The 22,047-nt window shown below is 33.3% G+C and overlaps 1 protein-coding gene across 1 annotated transcript; it reads right to left on the bottom strand.

Moving 5' to 3' along the window:
• Positions 1-15,071: 15,071 nt before the first annotated feature.
• On the bottom strand, positions 15,072-17,607 carry LOC122318202. Its single transcript, XM_043135404.1, has 2 exons — positions 17,456-17,607; positions 15,072-17,227 (listed from the first exon to the last, which is right to left on the bottom strand). The coding sequence occupies exon 2, from the start codon at positions 17,112-17,114 to the stop codon at positions 15,405-15,407; it is 1,710 nt and encodes a 569-aa protein (XP_042991338.1). The 5' UTR covers positions 17,115-17,227; positions 17,456-17,607; the 3' UTR covers positions 15,072-15,404.
• Between the last annotated feature and the right edge of the window lie 4,440 nt (positions 17,608-22,047).

Below are 22,047 nucleotides of genomic sequence, written 5' to 3'. Positions count from 1 at the left end.
ATTACTCTTTGTATTAGACTATCCAATTCGGTCAAAAAATTAGAGAGAATATCTTAATTGTATAGCAAAGCCAGGCCAAGTGGCTGCCCTCATAACCTTCTCAAAACCAACCACCCCTTTTGGATGTTTCCCTATGATCCCATTATATGAGACACTGCTAGATGAGATTTCAGTGTTCTTTTTGTCTCCTCAATCAGGGAGGATTGTCCTCACTGAAAACTTACATACAGCCTTCCACATGACCTTTAGAATAGATAGCTAACCTCTTTTTTGTTTTAGGGGGAAGGGAAGTGGGTTTGAAAAGAAGAGAAATAAACAAGGAGAAGGTGCCAATCATGACAATAATGACTTCAATTATGAATAATACAGTGATGCTACCCCCTCTAATAGCTATGTATAATCAGGGATTAACCATCGGCTTAAGAGCTACCTAACTTTTAATGGGGAGGAAAATTCATAGCTACAAAAGAAATGTTTAGCTAAATGCCAAGCATAAAAAATTGGCAGGTCTGATTATTAGGGAAACATGCATTCCCCAAATAAATGGCATACACTAATACAAGTGGTTTCAGTCAAATCAAGGGAGAGGGCTTTTGCTAGGAAAAGAAAAGATGATTCTCTCCTCATCTGCATCAACCTACAACAGTTGAATACAATTTGAGTGGACCATACTAACTATACAATTTGAGTGGACCATACTAACTATTTATCTAAATATTATTTATGATTTAAAGAGAGATAAATATAATATGTAGATTTTATTATATTAATATTGGGATTCACATTACTATTTATAATGACATATATGTAGGATGCCTTTGGTGTGAAGGTTATGCAGCATGCACACACGCTAGTGATGGATGGAAAATGAGAAACTCAACAATCCTATATATTTTACCAAATATACAGTGCTCTCATGTGACACGTTAGTTTGGAATTATTTCTACGAAATATTCATAACCTAGCTATAAGAGAAATTACTCATTGAAGGCAGAGCATAAAAAATTGACATGTGCTATGAGGGAAACATACACCTGTAATTCTTAGGGATTGGCTCAATTGGTAGAGCCTTGATTTTGAAGGTATGCTTCTTCTTGGTCTAAATAGGTTTGAATCCTTGGGTGCAAACAATATTTAGGAGTTACGTCCGATCGATAAAGATTTGATGATTTACCTAGCTAATCCGTGTGATATGGGCGACTTACACGAGTTCAGTGTTTAACCTAGCAAAAGACATGTTGAATTTGCGCCATGTCTCAAGTTCCTCATCATCAACATAGAAAATTCCATAGCTAGCTAGCTAGATGTGGATTTGAAGCCACATTAAGAAAGGAGTAATTGAGAAAAGGTGTGCCACATGATGAACACCTTACTGTAAGTTTTTTAAAATTCAATTACTTTTTAGTCTAAACCATGTTGGAAATCTCATTGGTAATTTAATCCATTAGAACCAAATGCTTTTAAAAGGCAAAAGCATGAGAGGAGCTGCAGGGAATAAAATGGATTTGAAGAATATAAACTCAAATCAAGATAAATAGTAGAAAAAACCCACCATCCATCCATGCATGCTCTTAATTCCCTTAATGATTCGAACTTTTGTCATTTGATATTTGTTTAAAGATGGATTATCAAAGGGTTCTGATTAGCCATTTACACGAGTTAATTGGTGGTGCATGGCATTTCAGTAAGAAGATGACAAGCTGGGATAAGAACTGAAATAGATAATCAATTGAAGGATCGAAACCATGTCAAAACCAATAGTAATTAACCAAAAGAGCTAGTCGGGGAATTTTCTTTCCTTTTTGTTAGAGATCGAGTATCTCTTAACAGACACTAAACCAATTATGGTTTTATCCAATATATGTATTGTTTAACGGTTGATGGATTTGGCTAAGAACCGAGTTTGTATTTAATTTGATGGGCCTTAGTTTGGGATGTCATTGGGCTTTCAGCAAATATTGACCCAACATTGATCTTGACGGTTTGTTGGGACAATCATGGGAACGAACATATACTACAATCGAATGTTATAGTCGATCTGTCTTACTTATCATTCTGGTTGCAAATATTTTGTTAACCATGCTGGACTTTCATCTTGAAAAACTATATGTATCTGAGTAACAAACCTACTCTAATGGGCACCAAAATCTGGTTTAGATGATGGGTCCAGCTCAAACTTTGATGCTTACATTGCAGCTCCCTGAAAGGGAATCCCTAGGAACAGCCTACCACAACACATGGCTAGAATGAGCATGGGACTGGGTCCCATAGCTCTTCGCCAAAGGGGATGACATTCCTGGGGGATGGCAAATGCACTTTTTTCTTCAGGTAAACTGTTCATAAAATTTTTTTAATGGTGAAGAGAGAGCATGTTCTGTTTCCGTTAAGTTTTGGTAACCCCAATGTGCAGAAAGTGCAGTAAAAAAGTGGTAGTGGTACTGAAGAAAGGCAAGTTCGAGGGGAAAGAAATCCGAATGTCGGTGAACAGAGGGAAATTCAAAGGACTAGTACAATGCAAATTATCAAAAGCTGCATCTAGTAGAAGGAAATGAACCTGCAGATGCCTATATGCATACTAATTCTTATTGCTTTCTTCATTATCAGATCTTCAGCTCATCATTGCTTTTACTTTGGCTGCAAATTGCAATGGTGTGTCTCTCTATGTGTGTGCATGTGTGTGCTTATTCCCTGCATTTTGTGAATTGTCCCTACTGAAATGAAATATTTATGAACTCTCTCCATTGGTATGTGTAACTGCACATGACTCAATAGATTCTAGAGAGTAAAGTCTTATCTGTTATACTTTACTGACTATATGGCAGTATAGTAAAAATGTACCAATGAGGCCTTACTGTTGTTGTCAACCATAACACATAATGACCATAAGACACCCCCTAGGTCCTATTTTTCTAAAGGTGGTCGTACCAACATTCCTGCGTGCAATCTGATGCATATTCACCATCAACTATAATTGCATTGTCTTGACGGCTTATTACGATAGCTGCCATGCTAAGAAAAGGATCATGCAGAAGAACTTGTTGGTTATAGTGCTAGTTAATTGGGTTGTTCTTGCATGTGTCATGGCATATTTTTACAGTTAGCTGCCTTTAAACAGGCCAGATGCTAATGTTCTTGGTTTCTCAGAACGAAATCCTGGTAACTAGGTAGATGAATGAGGATGAGGATGATGATGATGATCAATTGATAATGATGATGAGGATGAAATATAATATTGTTCAGTCAACATCACCATATGGCATATATACCACGATGAAAGAAAAATGATATTTACAGTTATAGAGTATGTAAGCGTTGTACACTTCTTTTGAAAAAAGTGAATAAATATGAGATCCACATTAAAATATATATATATATATATATATATTTAATAGTAAGTTTCACTCTTTTTTAAAAAAAAAAAAAAATGCATGGCAGTTACACAACCCATGACTTACCTAGCATTACTCATGAGGAAATGTAGGGACAATCGATATCTATATTAAAGACAAGTTGAAGCCTACTGCATTATGCCGTAGCAAATTTTGTCACTTGGTTTGTATTTCCCCAAAGGTCATGGGCCTTTCTTCATTGTCATAGTCAGCTTTTTCATTGCTATTTGTCCAGAATATATAAAGCAGAACTTTGACATGGAAATGCTTGAGGTGATTGTCCCAAGTAATATAAGCCCTTAAGGTGGAGAATTTTATGTGCCAAACAGGGCAGGGAAAGATCAGAATCTTGAACTGATTCGAAATTAGCTCCCCCATTAAATTTGGAAAAAGCTCCCTCGCCGCCTGAGCAGTGCCGCCTAAGTGTACCACTCAGGTAAAAAATATTTTTTTTTTACTTAATGATTAAGAAAGTGATTTTAAGTGTATTGATATATATATATATATATTTTACTTAATGATTAAGAAAGTGATTTTAAGTGTATTGATATATATATATATATATATTTTTATTTAATGATTAAGTAAGTGACTAAAAAAATGTGAAAAAAAATTGAAAAAAAAAACCACTGGGCAGCACGCCCAGCGGTATGAATGGGGCGGCATGGTAGCCAGACCCTTAGATTTGACTATTTTCCAAGTCGATAAAATCTGCAAGTTGGGATGACTCAGCACTTGGCTTCTCTACTCTTTTTTTTTTTTTTTTTTTTTCAAACAAATAAATGATTACATGATACAAAATTCAATAGAGTAGGAGTCTCGAACTATCATCCTAAATTAACAAATACAATACTAGTAAAATAAAATAAAGAGGGATTTGGAGTCAATGACTTGACTTCCACCCATTCCTCACAAAGGGGAGCTGCTTGAAGCGGTTTTGACACAGTCTGATAAATAGACTATAAAACTAGGACTGAAAGCTACAATGGATTATTATGTGTTGCATTTTACTGGTTTAGATTGGCAAACTTTTATTACCTTTTTATCTTGATCATTGGTTAGGAAAAATGGGAGAATATAGAAAAATAATATCCGGAAGATGGGTCAAATCGCCGGTAGATGATTGTCACTGGTTGTAGAGGCGAATGTAGGCCACATGCCACTCTTGAAGAGAAGAGAATAGTTGGATCTAAGAGATCCAAGACCACTAAGCCTGATGGTGCTACACGTGGCAGGGATAGAATTCCCATGGTGTGATGATGCGCGAGTCTCATGCTCGGTGTAAGCCATAGTGAGCCACGCGTGAAACGTATGCGTCGTTCTTTTAGTCAATTTTCTTCTACCATCCGAAGGATTGGCAATCGGAGAATCTGGCTTCTCTACTTTATCGAGGTTTTGTTTGCTCTATCCCTCTCATTTTGAGTTTTAAACGGTTCTAGCAAAAACTCTAAGCAATCTAAAGTCTCGTTTGGATAAGCATTTGGTTTCTATCTCATCCCATCTCAATATCCAAAGAATTATTTAAATACAAATACTTTTCAATTTCTATTTCATACTTTTCATCTAATCATTACAATTTTTCTAAAATTTCATATAAACCACAAAAACAATTATAATTTTTTAAATCATAAAATAAAAATAATATTTTAATTTTATAATATTTTTATTCAATTTTTCTCTCTTCCTTTTCTAAAAAAAAAAAAATGTTGCATCCTCACCAAAAGTTACCAATTCATATTTTATTTTCTTTTTACTTAAATGTTAAAGAAATGTTTTTAAATGAGCTTGTAACTTTTTTCTTTTTATCAAAATTTTTTTAAAAGGATTTAAAAAATGCTTGAAAATAAACACAAAATAAAAAAGTACATTTTACACTTCTAAGTAGGAATCCTCTAGCCCACTCTCGATGGCCATAGTAAGACTTTTTTCTAAATCCAATAAAAATCTTAATCTAAATTATTTTATTACTATTTATAAATCATTTAATTATTATTAATAAATTTTTCATCTCATTTCATTCAATTTTTCAAAAGAAACAAAAATCTAGTTAAATGAATTTCTTCCTATTTTAATTTTCGTTTAAAAAAAAAAAACCTTGTCTGTTCTTGAAATTTAAAAACTAATTTTAAAAAAATAAAGGACAGAATTAGTTGGATTTTGTTGTAAATTGTAATTAAAAGAAGTCATCTTTCCTTTATTTATTTTTTTATTTTTTTATCGTCTTTCCTCGGAGCAGTTGTAATTTAGAAGGACAAGAATCACGAGGAGTTTCGGATCTTTTTCCAATTAAAAAATGTCAATTCTTTCCATTTAATAGTGTTTTTTTATTATAAACATATAACAATTAAATATAATATAAATATTAAAAGAAAAAAATATTGTTCTAACGCTTGAACATACAGCTGTCTTTGAGGAGTTCTGGACGCGCAAGCACCGCCCTACCGAATCTGTATTTTGGGCCCCCACGTCTTGTAAACGGGTCTGCACGTTTCGCACCCGTTTAATGCGCTGACGTTTTTTGCCAGGAGGTTAAACAAATGGAAAACTATTCAAAATTATTAATTTTTATATTATTTACTTTTCTAAAAATAAAAATAAAATTAATACTTGAATTTACACCATTGTCCCTTCGTAATCTCATTTTTTACCTAATATATTTTTTTTTTCTTATCATTGAATTTTGTTATCTTTTTAAGAATGATTGATCCAATGGTGATTTGAGACGAATGCGTTGCAAATTATGATACCAAAGTTATAGTACTCGTGTAATCTCTATCATTATTTTGAAACAAATATAAATAAAATGTAAGTTGTAAAGAACGTATTCGATCATCGAACGTGATCGTTAATTTGCAAATTGCTATATAGGTGACACTATGTGTCTGTGATAAATCTAATACTTAAATTAATAATAAATGATAAGTAATAATTCAAGAATATGTTATCAGATCATTTGAGAATTATATGTTATTCTTATATATACGTGTAGATATCCACTTTATAAGTATCATAAGTAATTTAAATTCACACAATACTTAACTATGAGAAAGCTTATTTCGAAAGTATCGGAATTATCTAATCACCACGTCATCAATATTCATAAATTATGAATTCATCACTTCTAATAATAAAGGCGGCTGCAGCCTAGGCCTATCTTAAATTATATGATTTCTTTAAATAATTATTTTTTGGTGACAGTGGGCTTGGGCTATGGTTTGGCCAGACCTATGGTATCAAACCTTTTACATTTTGTTTTAAACTTTTAAAGTTAATATATTACATTTCTAAATTAAAAAAAAAAAATTATAAAAATCAGTATCTTATTAAATTTTAACGAATAATATAGTTGGAAAAAAATGATGTGGCACAATCTTAACCTATGGTGCATATTATCGCCTTTTAATAGATTGAGAGTCTAATGTGTTGATCTTAATTATTTAAAATGTAAAATAAAAACCCCTAATGATTTATGGGTGTAAAACGTACTTTTATTCCAAAATATAAAAGTATATATATTGAAAACTACATTTGAGCTAAAAAAGGAATAAAATGAGTCTTAAAACTAAAAACTGAAAGCATTGATTAATTAGTAATGCTACATACAGTTGTGGAGTGTGTAAACGATGCGCAATCATTTTGAAAAAGAATGGAGTCCACGATTAAAAAGTTAATTTTTTTTTTTATATGGATCTCGTATTAATTTACTTTTTTTAAAGAGATTGCGTGGCGATTGCACAACCACAACTACAAACATCATTTCTTTTGATTGATAGATGCTCCGGCCCAATAGAAATCGAAGGGCAAAGTTTACGTCCGTGTGGATTTAAAGTTAATCTTAACTCATTTCTTCTAATCATTATAATTTTTTAAAATTTTTACACAAAATATAATAAATAATTCAAAATTTTCAAATCTTAAAATAATCATAATATTAAAAAAATAATATTATAACAAGATTTTATTTAACTTTTAACTTTCATTTTAACTCACTATCCAAACCTCACGTAAAACTTTCCATTAATTACAATTCATTTTTCTAATATTTATTTTTAGAAAAATCTAGTTGTAAGCGATTATGCCACCAATACGCGCACTCATTTAACATGATTAGTCAAAAAGTGAGACTTTAATTAAAATAATATTAATTTAAATTTTAAATATGTAAATAATAATATTAATACGTAAAATTCACTTATACGTGTGAAACTCAAAATTAAGCACCGATCAAGCTCGACGTTTGTAGACGTGCTTGATGTACGCAAACAGAAACGGCGAATTAATTAACGGCGATGGAAGGTGGCTGGTGCGTGGGAAGAAGGAAACGTGTTTCGGTTAAGAGAATCTTGGACGGAGGATAAAGTGATAAACCTAAATCAAAAGCACAAAGAAAGAGACAACCAGTCAACTTTAGGTGTAAACCTTTGCTACCTCAACCACTCTGAATTTGCATTTGCCTTTCAACTTAACTACCAACTTGCCATTCAGTCCATGGATAGATTAGAAGCAGGGTTTGGTAAAAATAGTGGGTGGATTAATTAAAGTTTCCATTTCACACCGAATAAAAGAAGATTCATCTGAATTCTTCTCTCCATGCTGAGCAGTTTAATTTCTATGTACAACTGATTAGGTGATGTTGCATGGAAAATTGATGTATTAGAGAAATGATAGTTACATTTATAAATGCGCAAACGTCACACAATCATTTTAAAAACAATGAATAAATACAGAACTCATATAAAAAAATTATTTTAATAATAGACTTTATTCTTTTTCAAAATGACTGCATGGTGCTGACATACTCTATGATTATATCTAGCATTACTTGTTAAAAATTGTCATAATTCTATCTTAATCTTATTCTACATGATCTTTTGAACATCTTTTTTGAACGTCCTTAAACTGTTTAATTCCTTGAACAATTTGAAATCGATCAAAAGATGATTGGATAAAAATTACCTTTAAAAAATAAATTATGGTAAATAAAAATATGTTTAGTTAAAATAATAAATATGACCACTAGATTTCATAAATATGATTGTTGGATATGCTGAATAAGAAATAACAAAATATTATTAAAAATATTATTTTAAAAATTTAGCCAAATATATACATAATCTAATATGTAATGTATAGAAAGTGCATTATGTAAGCCGCCAAGATGACATTTTTAGCTAAATTTGAACTACAAATTTCAAGAAACCAATACCAATAGTCTTAGGAATCCTTCGCACTTTTAAACTATTTGTGGCATGTTTTAACATATTGCTACCTGTAGTAGCATTTTCTAACTTTTTCCAAAACAAATGTTGGGGTAATCGATTTTCGAAGTTTGATTGAAATTGATGCAGTCTAGATTACGTTTTAAGATCTCTTTAGTCAAGTGGTAATTATCCGTATAAAGGTCAAACTTTAGAAAGCGCCTTAGTTTTCTTAGCTCTAAAATTCAAGGTCCAATTCTGGCTCCAGCCAATAGCAGCCCTCCACTTCAGCATGTGTACCCTCGATACCTACTAGCCAATTACAGCCCTCCACATCCGCATTTGTATGATCAATACCCACAACATTACAATGTAACTCCAATGTATGCAACGAGCTACAGTTTGGCATACCCTAGTAGCACATCATACTACACCTCACCACCAATATCGTATGACTATCTGTATATCCTCCAGGGTCAACATCCACCGGCGGATCGTGACATGTGTTTGTTGTTGCGCCGGACCGTCTCATTCGAGATATTCAGTGATGAAAATCCAAATGGGTGCTCAATCATGTGACCTTATATTTTGCGATCAATGGATTACATTGGCGTTTTGGGTATAGAAAGCTTATGCCACAATTTGTAAGAGCTAATGGTGGCTGGAATGTATATATATGAAAGGAAAGTAGTAGTTAGTGGGTAATAAATGGGGCTTGTTTCAGTGAGTTTTGGGCTTTGGTGGTACTTGTTTAGTAGTGTTTATGTTTTGAGGTTGGTAATTTAAAAGTTACTGGCCAGCTTACAACGGTTCTTGGGTACTGATAGTTTAAATGCCTAACACATTAGACATGCATGAGAGATGATGAGCTTATGTTTGTAAACATCCAACCAGGTTGGTTGCATGTCTCTCTCTCTCTCGCTCTCACATTCGCTAAAGTAGATTTGCATTTTGGCCTTTTAGTGCGTGCATTAGATGCTATAGATCATGGATCCAAGAAAGCAAAGGGTTGGAGTATGTGGAATATATATTTTGACCATTCAAAGTAGTCATAAACCTACAAATTATAAGACAGATTCCTAATAATGCGGTCGAGTAAATCGATCAGGAAAAATTATATCGTTATGATTGAAAATCGTGAACCAATGGAAATGGCTTGGAACCCCATGACTTTTTGTTGAATGATGTCCCCACGTATTAAGCCTTGCCTTATAATTGTGAGCTTGATCTCTTGGGTTGTAAGTGTTTGGTGGCTTGTAGGGGACCTGACATCCTTTACTTTCCTATGTATGTGTGAAGGGAATTATATAGAATTTTTACGAAGTTTGTGTTGAAAGAACTCATTATGCCCCCGAAAGATTAGCTGGTGTCTAGATTAAAAACAAGTGTGTACAGTTGCAAATAACCCCATTTCTCTCTGTTTTAGATGGAAGAGGTTTTTGTAAAATAGAGTTGTTTTAAAATGAAGTTGCAAGAATATGATATTTTATAAAAATATTTTTCATTTAAAATATAATTATAAAAATATTTTGTAAAAGGTTGTGATGCTATCATTATTTCTTATTATTTATTTATTTATTAGGGGATAATACTTTGGCGCCAAACTCCACTTGTAGGCAAATTACAAGTATCTCCCACCTTGTTTTCTGCAAGCTGAGTTTTGGCTCTTCAAAATGGGTTTATTCAGGGTCGCGTGCGTAATTTAACATATAAAAATCATAAAAAACTGCATTTGATGGTTCCTGGCATCCTGCATGCATATCAACGCAGCTTCTCTTCATTCCCTTTCTTAAATCTCCGAAGGGAATATGATCCAAAACTATGATCACTCCCAAAACAACGCCAACTTCTCATTTTACTGGAGATTTAGATAGTGAGTTAAGATGAGATGAAATAAAATGAAAGTTGAATAAAATAGTATTAGAATATTATTTTTAATATCATTTTTAATTTAAAATTTGAAAATTTTAAATTACTTATTATATTTTATATGAGGATTTGATAAAATTATAATGATTAAATAAAATGGATTCAGTCGAGAGTATCTCTCAATCCAAACAAACCCTTGATCACAATCTTTATTCAATATCAATAAAAGCTATTTTTTGGGTTTATATTCTCTTGTCCACTTGAGTGACCCTTGACATTCCAATCTTTGATATCATGGAGAATCTTATCGTTTTTGTTCTTATTCTTCGTTGAGGTGACCATAAACATGTACCACCGACTGTTTTCAAAAGGCAATCACAACTATTAAATTATAGAATCTCTTTGTGACACTAGTGCTTCTCTTTTCAAAGATTTTGAACTATAATCATTGGATTCCATATTTGGACCAATGACTTGCATGATGGAAAAATGTTCAACTCATTACATAACTTACCATTGAAAAAAAAAAACTTTATATGATTAATGGTACATTATCAATGTATATTGATTTATTATCCTTTCTTTTTCTTTTCTTTTTTTTTTTATAAACTTTTTGATTGGTAGCACATAAGTTTTAAAGCTATTGAAACAAAACTTGGGAGTACCTCTAACATGATTATGTACTATATAACTTGAGAGTGATACTTGTTGGCTTGTCTCAAAATGAGTAACAGCGGAATTTTAGGATGGTCAGCATTATTACTTGCAAACTTGCAACTCAAAGATCAAGAGAAAGCAGTTATTAAGTACACAATTTCCATTTCTCTATTTCAAGAAGAAAGAAGGAATGGAAAAATAAAGAAAACAGTCCTAAAGAAGCTTAAAGTGTGTTGGTGCAAACCAGGGTCATGATGGTGGATTGAAGAATAGATCAAGATAAAGTGTGTAGTTAGGGGCGTTGTTATATATTAATGTATGGATGCAAATGATTCAAGACGGAGTCTTTAATCAAGAAACATAGAATATAAATATATGTTCATAAAGCATATATGTATATATGTATATACACATGATGTGATGTCAGTATTCTAATTTCTTATCAACCAGGTGCAACTTCTGACACTATTGGAGTCTTCCTATTTGTTATTTTCTGAGCAATTTTCCCTTAGCCTGATTCCCTAAATCCAATCCATCCTTCTTTGTCAAGCCTCTCACTCATTTCTTAAATCTTTTCGTTGGTTTTGTCAAGCAGATCAATTAATTGGTAGCAAAATAACAAGGCCTTGATTTTTAAACCTCACTCAGGTAGTTGGAAGGTCTGAGGACAAGTGCAGTGCAGACTCCATTCTAATGTTATTGCTATAAATATTAGTTCCCACTTGATTTGTTTTTCCGTATAAACGTGCCTAACCATGTCATTCCACATAATACTAACAAATAATTAAGTGATAAAGGTTTCTAAGCTAAAAATGAACTAGCAGTTGAGTGCAAAGTTTTCCAGTAAATCAAACTTCTGCATTTGCTACGAGTTGTGCCTAACTCTGTTTTCTTGCATATAGGGTTTTCGAGCAGTGTGGACTCGCATGAAAATTTAATGTTGTAACTATCACTCTTTGTATTGGACTATCCAATTCGGTCAAAAAAATAGCAAGGATATCTCAATTGTATAGCAAAGCCGGCCCAAGTGGCTGCCCTCATAACCGTCTCAAAATTAGTCACCCATTTTGGATGTTTCCCTATGACCTATGAGACATTGCCAGATGAGATTTCAGTGTTCTTGTTGTTTGCTTTCAGAAAAAAATTTCATTTTATCTCACCTTATCATTACAATTTTTTTTAATTTCCATACAAAATAATATAAACAATTCAACTTTTTTAAATTCTAAAACAAAAAATAATATTAAATAAATATATTCTAACAATATTTTATTTAATTTTCAATTTTTATCTTAACTAATCTCATCTGTAAAAATAAATGAATAAATCAGGGAGGATTGTCCTTACTGAAAACATACAACCTCCCACATGACCTTTAGAATAAATATCTAACCTCTTTTGTGTTTTAGGGGGAAGGGAAGTGGTTTGAAAAGAAGAGAAATAAACAAGGAGAAGGTGCCAATCATGACAATAATGACTTCAATTATGAATAATACAATGATGCAACCCCCTCTAATAGCTATGTATAATCAGGGATTAACCATTGGCTTAAGAGCTACCTAACATTTAATGTAGGAAAAGTCATAGCTACAAAAAACATGTTTAGCTAAATGCCAAGCATAAAAAATTGGCAGGTCTGATTAGTAGGGAAACATGTCCCCAAATAAATGGCATACAAGTGGTTTCAGTTAAATCAAGGGAAAGGGCTTTTGCTAGGAAAAGAAAAATGATTCTCTCCTCATCTACATCAACATATACAAGTGCTTTTACGATAAAAAATATGACGAAAATGAGAAAATATTTTGCGATAATATAAAGCGACACAAAAAAGCCCATTTATGACAAACAATGCTTTTGCAACGAGATATATAGACCTAAGACCAAAATGCAAAGCTATTTGCGGTATTAGTGAGTTTCTGCGACAATACAGATAGATGCAAAAAACAATTCATTAACAACAAGCGAGGTTGCGACGATATATACATGATGGAAATGAGGTTATGTGCAGCATTATTTTGCTTCTGCGACACTAGATTTTGGTCGCTAATAGGGCATTTTCCTACCGTTAGAGCATCTTCTCCATTGAAGTTGTCATCCTTTAGCATCGAAAAATATCATCGCAAAATAATTATTTTTGCGTTGATATATCATTTTGACACGAAAAATTTTTTGGGACTCAGTATTATCGATCATCTTGTATCGATTTTCAAGCAATGTTAAAAAATTAATCGCGACATTTTTTTATAGGAATAATCGCGACGTTTTGACACTTTTAGGTAATGCAATTTTTCTTGTAATGATATAAAATATGTTGTTGATTTTTCTTCTGGTATCTTATTGATGCTAATTGCCACTTGGAATAAAATCCACTAGTCGTACAATTTATTTTTTCAAGATCGCTAGGAAATCTGCAAATGAACGTATGGAAAGCAGAGTAAAGAACGGGTTCGACCCGATCCTTATTTTTTTTGTCGGGTCGATCCGCATCCGTGAGGCTTTTCCTTCGGGTCGGGTCGGGTCGGCAATCTGGGCAGGCCGGATTGTTGTGCAGGCCTAAGTACAAGGAGTCTCCCTTTCTTAAACCCCTTGAGGGATATATTTGTTTTTCTCATCTTGCCATTTATCAACTCTAAATATGTTATTGAAGAAACACACTTCATAATTAATTCTGTCCACTTGTTACAAAAGCTCATCTTCTACATGATTGCTTTCAGGTATAGATACTCTATTCTATTATATAACCACTCTATTCTATTATAAGGTTTAGAAATATCAAGTTTGATAGCCATATTTCTATATTTCCTTTTAGTTATCCCTTTTCTTTCTCTTATGATCAGCCTGTAGTCTTGTTTTGTCTTTATTGCTGTTGTTTTTGTCACATCAAACTCTATGTCTTGTCTTTCTATTGCACCTGGGCCGAGTGACACTTAATAATACATATCATACTTTATCTATAAATTTAGCAAAAGATGTAAGATATTTTAATTATTGATCAATCAGTCATGAGGACCTTTGAACCGAAGTCTCATTTTATTGGCCGGGGGCTATCTCGAAGGTAGCAGAGACGCGATTGGGATTGAGAGTGGTGTACCCATGCACTATAATTAATTGATTTTGAGACGTCAAAAACTCAAACATCCAAAAACGTCAGTGTTTAAAGCTGAGATGACGATGAAGGGTGCGTGACTGCAAATTAAATTTATATGCACCAATGAGAGTCATCGTGGTTTTTACTATGGTTACGTTTTGAACGTTGAGATAAATTAAATTGAATTAAATTGTGAATAAAGTTATTTTATAAGTCTTATTAGGATCGGTTTAAATTTTTTAGATTAAAATCATGAATTTAACTTTTTTAAATTAAGATGAATTTTTTTTTTTCCTTTTAATTTTTTTCAGACTTGAATAATAAAATTAAGTTTTCTCTCTCCTGATCTATATATTAGCTAGCTAGGCATGATCGATGTCACCACTGATCTGTAGCTCCATCTTAAAATAGCAACAAAATAGCGCATTGTTAATTATATAAATCAAGGAATGATTTTGTTTTCACTAAATTAAAACTTCCTATATAGGACAGTAAAGCTTTAAAAAAAAAAAAAAAAAAAAAAAGCCACATGATGACATGCAAGATATAATTTATATATAAAAGTTGGATCAAAATATAGAAAAATTTGGGTGCATATGAAGAGAAGTGAAATTAAGAAATAATCGAAGCATGCATGTACCGGGCCATCCATGGTCATTATGAATTCCCCCAACAACTAACTAACTAACTAACTAGGACAATAAACCTTTCATTTGCTAATACGTAACTAACTAACTAGGACGGACACCCATACGTAATTAACTAACATAATTCAATATTAATATAATATAATATATATAATTATATATCATGAGATCATCAAGATCAGTACTACTGAGACCAAGAAGATCATCATCATGAATAAAAAGGTATTTCAAACACAATAATTTATTTATTAATTAAATACCAGTACTAGCTAGTAGTACGTTACAACACCACCATATGTATAATAATATTGATTTACAACCATCCATGCATGAGATCATCATCTTCTTTACCTACCATTCAATTTATAATGTCTAAAATCCATAATATTGCATTCTTCTTTCATCATCATCATCATCAATAACCTCATGACGGAGGATTTTATTCACCCGCCCAAGACAGAGTAGTACTGTAGATGCTAGCTAGCTACCTGCTTGCTTCCAATTTCAATCTGCAGGTAGCTACTAGATGCTTGCATGCTCGCGCAACAGCTATATATTATATATATGTCATTTCTTGTTGATCATTTCCCTCAAAACACCAATGATCAAGAACGAAATGATCACATTTGTCACATACATGGATTAATGGATAGCCAGATTTACTACCACAAGCTCGACACTTAGGATGATCCGTGGTCCTCTCAACAAAAGTTAGAGGATGCTGGTGGACGTCGTATATGTAAGTGCGCCCAAACTTGATAAGTGGCCAATTCCCCAGAATACATTTTGGATGAGCAGCAAATTGGAGATCTTTACAATAGTAGAACCAATGCTCCGGATCTCGCTCTTTCTCGCAAATATCACAGTAGTATAAGTCATCAGAGTCGTCCTCAACGGTGTAAGAGAGTCTGAAGGATTGCTCATAGTGCTCATATTTTGTGGTAAGCGGTAGTGTAGCGCATTCCATGTCCATAGAAAATTCACAATCAGCACAACGTATGAACAGACGGCTAACTTGGCCACAGGAGGTACATTTGCCTTTACCTACGTCTGTGCTCAAAAGAAAAAGTGGGTGCTCATGACCCACATGGGTAAATTTGGTTGGTATCAAACTACAAGGGACATCGAGCTGAAAGCGGCAGTCATCACAACTGTATACGAGACCATTAGCTGATCGTCCACAAGCACCACAACGAAAGATTTCAGGGCCATAAGGACTTAGATTTTGGGGTTTGTTTGGGGGTGTTTGGAGGGTGAGCGGATGTTTATGGAGTGGGTGTAATTTTTTTCTGGGTAAATCAGCACAAGATTTGTGAAGAAAGAACTTGCATTGTAAACAACAATAATATTGCAAAGAGGAAAGATACCGTGCACACCCGTCACATTTTTCATTGTTCTCTAGCTCGACTGCAAGCTTTAAGTGATGTTTATGCCATATATGTTCGATCTCTGTGACGATTTCAGCTTTTCCATTTCTCGGGTTGATCTTAGCTAACGTGGTAGTCGATTCATCAGGCCCAAGAAGGTGGGTCTCAATAGGCTGATCATCTTTGAGTTCCAGGTCAAATGTCTCATCCCTGATGTCGATTTCTGCAGCACAACGTGGATGTGCAGCAAAATCACAACTCGAGCAATAATAAGCTTTGTATTTTGTGTCCACCTTTCGAACACAGAGTTGGCAAATTTGTTGATTCTCGGATTGGTTGAGCTGATGAGAGTATTTGAGGTTCAAACTCAAAGGGTGGTCGTGACTTGTTACTTTGAGAGTCGATGGAATGAGAGCGCATTGCGTGTGAACTACGAATGAGCAGGTGATACAAAAGTAGGACATGCACTTGCTTTCTTTCCCACAAGTATCGCAAGTGAACAGGAATGATTTTTGAAGGAGGATCAAATGATGGTCATGACTTTCAGCTTTTATGGTGAGGGGGAGAAAAGCGCATTTTGGATCAAGATAAAAATTGCAGTGAGAACACTCATATAGGTAGCCCGTCCATTCTTCACAGCAGCCATGGCATTTTTTCCTATATCCTCTAGCGATCTCAAGGGTATGTTCCGAGTGCAACGGATGCTGCATCTCTTGGGGTCGTTCGCCACATGATTTATGAAGGACGCCATTGCACACCTCGCAACTGTAATAATTAGGATCCCTTACTCGTTGCTCGCACATTTGACAATAATGAACTTTACCATCCTTTTTTATCTCTTCATTTAAGATCAAACCTTCACCACATCTTAAACAATATTGCTTAAATGCCATTGACATTGCTGCTACTTCTTAATTATCTGAAATGCTTTGAAGAAATTTGGGCGGGATTGTTACGAGTACTTGTTTATCTCAATTAAGAACGCAGCGTCCAACCAGCATTAATTAATTCCCTACATCAAAAGAAGACAATTAACAATTAATCATTTTAAACTAAAAATCAAGCACATGCTTTGCGTACAAATTAGAAGTTTAAATAATAGCTAAAAATAAGAACCCAACATCTTATAACAGAATTAATATGAGTTCCAACATCATGTATGTTTCTTTAAGCATATATACAATATTTCACATAATATAAGAAAGAGACAGAAATGAAATTAAGGGGAAAGAAATCATACACAAATCATATAAGCATTAACATGAATCAGATTTTGGCTTGATCAGAATTTAAATGAAAGCTTCCAATTTCACTCGCATATTATTGCTGCTATATATATATATATATATATGGAAGGAAAGACTAATGCCAGATCCCTTCATGCCCAACGCATCTTTTTCATCATGACTACGTGGCCACTCTGTCAAAACACTTCTAAATGACGAAAGGAAAATAAAAAGTGGTTGCCGTACGTGGTGCTTGTCGAGATGGATTCCTCTCTTTACGTATCTCTGCTAGTTTGTCTTTTGCATCGCGTGTAACTTTTATCCAAATCATATGCTTTAGGACAATGCTAGTAGGGTACTGATTATTAAATATATTTATTAAATATGTATATTAGTATAAATGAGTTTATTTATTTATTTTTTAAGTATTTTTTAAATATCATTAATCATTACAAAAATAAAAAATATATATAAATTTACTAATAATTAATTTCTTAATCATTAAGAAAAAAAATAAAAAAATATATGAGTAGGCATATTTGATGGTCATATATTTGGTATTCATACTATCGTTTATATATATATATATATATATTTTTTCTTTGCTGATTCCTTTTTCCAATAATATGGGATAAAACCAAAATTAAGGGACCAAAAATAAAAAGGAAAAATAAAAAGAAAGAGAAAAAAACGAACAAATCGATTACGTGTGGTGCATTGTTGAGCTGATTCCTTGCGTATACCTTTTCTTCATAAGTAGAATTGAAGATAGGTGACATGCTACCATCCAAAGAACCAAAGAATTGCTTTCCCTTTTAAGTAAGGAACCAATTAAAGTAAATACTTGTCTTGGAAGAGTTTAAGAATAATTAAGGGATGAATCTTACTTTTATCCATTTTATTTGTTTGTTCTTAGGCCACCATCTTTATGTTGGATGGCTATGGCCTACCAAACCCATAGCAGTGTTTTAGACTCAAAAGACATGGTACTTTCGGAATGTAGAGCTCATATTGATTATTACTTTAGTTGCCTTTCCTCATAGTATAGTTATAGATATCAGGGGTGGTGGATCACCGATCTCTAACTTACTACAAATGGTTTGGAATGCACTATATTTTAATTAAATTCGATTCACCCTAAATTAATGGTAGTAACACTAAATTATGGGATAAAACCAAAGTTAAGGGACCAAAGAAAAAGAAAAAGAAAGAGAGAGAAAAAACAGACAAAGTGGCTACCAGGGTGCATTATTGAGCTGATTCCTTGCGTGTACCTTTTCTCCATAAGTAGATTGGAGCTAGGTGATGTGCTACCATCCTAAGAACCAAAGAATTGCTTTCCATTTTAAGTAAAGAACCAATTAAAGTAAATACTTGTCTTGGGAGAGTTTAAGAATAATCAAGGGATGAGTTTTACTTTTATGCCATTTATTCGTTTGTTCTTAGGCCACCACACCATCTCTATGGTGGATGGCCATAGCCTACCAAGCCCATAGTAGTGTTTTAGAATCAAAGGACATGGAAGTTTCGGAATGTAGAGCCTAATAATGAGATCATATTGATTATTGCTTTAGTTGCCTTCCTTCATAGTATAGATATAGATATCAGGGTGGTGGCTCACCGATCTCTAACTTACTACAAATGGTTTGGCATGCACTATATTCTAATTAAATTCGATTCAACCTAAATTAATGGAAGTAACCACTTTAAAATTCATTGAACTTTCTAATTGGGTTGGATTCTAAGCTGTAACTCAAAAATTTACAGCATTAGTATTGAGTTAGGCATAGTACTCGAATTTTGGCAAAAATTTAGCTAATTTACTTGAAACACTACATCAAACTCAACACTTTGTACAGTAATTTTACCCATGTCAGTTTGTAATTTAATTTATAGAATTTCTTTATGACTGTAGTACTTTTCAAAGATTTTGAACTATAATCATTGGATTCCATATTTGGACCAATGACTTGCATGATAAAAAAATGTTGAACTCATTACATATCATACCATTAAAAAAAGAAGAAGAAGAACTTTATATGACTAATGGCACATTATCAATGTATATTGACTTATTATCCTTTCTTTTTCTTTTTCTTTTTCTTTTTCTTTTTCTTTTTTTTTATAAACTTTTTTATTGGTAGCACATAAGTTTGAAAGCTATTGAAATAAAATTTGGAAGTACCTCTACCGTGATTCTGTACTATATAACTTGAGAGTGATATTTGTTGGCTTGTCTCAAAATGAGTAACAAGGGAATTTTAGGATGGTCAACATTAATGCTTGCAACTCAAAGATCAATAGAAAGCAGTCATGGAACTCCATTTCTCTATTACAAGAAGAAAGAAGGAATGAAGAAATAAAGAAAACAGTCCTAAAGAAGCTTAAAGAGTGTTGGTGTAAACCAGGGTCATGATGGATTGAAGAATAGACCAGGATAAAGTGTGTAGCTAGGGGCTTTGTTATATATTAATGTATGGATGAAAATGATTCAAGACGGAGTCTTTAATCAAGAAACATAAATATAAATATCTGCTCATAAAGCATATATGTATATACACATGTGATGTCAGTATTCTAATTTCTTATCAATCAGGTGCAACTTCTGACACTATTGGAGTCTTCCTGTTTGTTATTTTCTGAGCAATTTTCCCTTAGCCTGATTCCCTGAATCCAATCCATTCTCCTTTGTCAAGCCTCTCACTCATTTCTTAAATCATTTCATTGGTTTTGTCAAGCAGATCAATTAATTGGTAACAAGATAACAAGTCCTTGATTTTTAAACCTCACTCAGGTAGTTGGAAGGTCTGTGGACAAGTGCAGTGCAGACTCAATTCTAATGTAATTACTATAAATATTAGTTCCCACTTGATTTTTTTTTTGGGTATAAACGAGCCTAACTATGTCATTCCACAGAATACTATGATAGTAATTAAGTGATAAAGGTTTCTGAGCTGAAAATGAACCAGCAGTTGAGTGCAAAGTTTCCCAGTAAATCAAACTTCTGCATTTGCTATGAGTTGTGCCTAACTCTATTTTCTTGCATATAGGATTTTTGAGCAGCGTGGACTTGCACGAACATTTAATGTTTTATCTATTACTCTTTGTATTAGACTATCCAATTCGGTCAAAAAATTAGAGAGGATATCTTAATTGTATAGCAAAGCCAGGCCAAGTGGTTGCCCTCATAACCTTCTCAAAATCAGTCATCCCTTTTGGATGTTTCCCTATGATCTCATTATATGAGATACTGCTAGATGAGATTTCGGTTTCTTTTTGTCTCCTCAATCGGGGAGGATTGTCCTTACTGAAAACTTACATACAACCTTCCACATGACCTTTAGAATAGATAGCTAACCTCTTTTGTGTTTTAGGGGGAAGGGAAGTGGGTTTGAAAACAAGAGAAATAAACAAGGAGAAGGTGCCAATCATGACAATAATGACTTCAATTATGAATAATACAGTGATGCAACCCCCTCTAATAGCTATGTATAATCAGGGATTAACCATTGACTTAAGAGCTACCTAACTTTTAATGGAGGGGCTTAAGAGCTACCTAACTTTTAATGGGGAGGAAAATTCATAGCTACAAAAGAAATGTTTAGCTAAATGCCAAGCATAAAAAATTGGCAGGTCTGATTATTAGGGAAACATGCATTCCCCAAATAAATGGCATACACTAATACAAGTGGTTTCAGTCAAATCAAGGGAAAGGGCTTTTGCTAGGAAAAGAAAAGATGATTCTCTCCTCATCTGCATCAACCTACAACAGTTGAATACAATTTGAGTGGACCATACTAACGATTTATCTAAATATTATTTACAATTTAAAGAGAGATAAACATAATATGTAGATTTTATTATATTAATATTGGGATTCACATTATTATTTATAATGACATATATGTAAGATGCCTTTGGTGTGAAGGTTATGCAGCATGCACACACGCTAGTGATGGATGGAAAATGAGAAACTCAACAATCCTATATATTTTACCAAATATATAGTGCTCTCATGTGACACGTTAGTTTGGAATTATTTCTACGAAATATTCATAACCTAGCTATAAGAGAAATTACTCATTGAAGGCAGAGCATAAAAAATTGACATGTGCTATGAGGGAAACATACACCTGTAATTCTTAGGGATTGGCTCAATTGGTAGAGGCCTTGATTTTGAAGGTATGCTTCTTCTTGGTCTAAATAGGTTTGAATCCTTGGGTGCAAACAATATTTAGGACTTACGTCCAATCGATAAAGATTTGATGATTTACCTAGCTAATCCGTGTGATATGGGCGACTTACACGAGTTCAGTGTTTAACCTAGCAAAAGACACGTTGAATTTGCACCATGTCTCAAGTTCCTCATCATCAACATAGAAAATTCCATAGCTAGCTAGCTAGATGTGGATTTGAAGCCACATTAAGAAAGGAGTAATTGAGAAAAGGTGTGCCACATGATGAACACCTTACTGTAAGTTTTTTAAAATTCAATTACTTTTTAGTCTAAACCATGTTGGAAATCTCATTGGTAATTTAACCCATTAGAACCAAATGCTTTTAAAAGGCAAAAGCATGAGAGGAGCTGCAGGGAATAAAATGGATT

This window comes from Carya illinoinensis, chromosome 8 (genome assembly GCF_018687715.1).
Source record: "Carya illinoinensis cultivar Pawnee chromosome 8, C.illinoinensisPawnee_v1, whole genome shotgun sequence".
NCBI lineage: Eukaryota > Viridiplantae > Streptophyta > Magnoliopsida > Fagales > Juglandaceae > Carya > Carya illinoinensis.
This window is presented reverse-complemented; position numbering and strand designations above follow the sequence as displayed.

What these genes read in the sequence shown, in the direction of transcription:
- LOC122318202 (XM_043135404.1), bottom strand. Translation starts at nt 17,114, where the DNA reads ATGTCAATGGCATTTAAGCAATATTGTTTAAGATGTGGTGAAGGTTTG.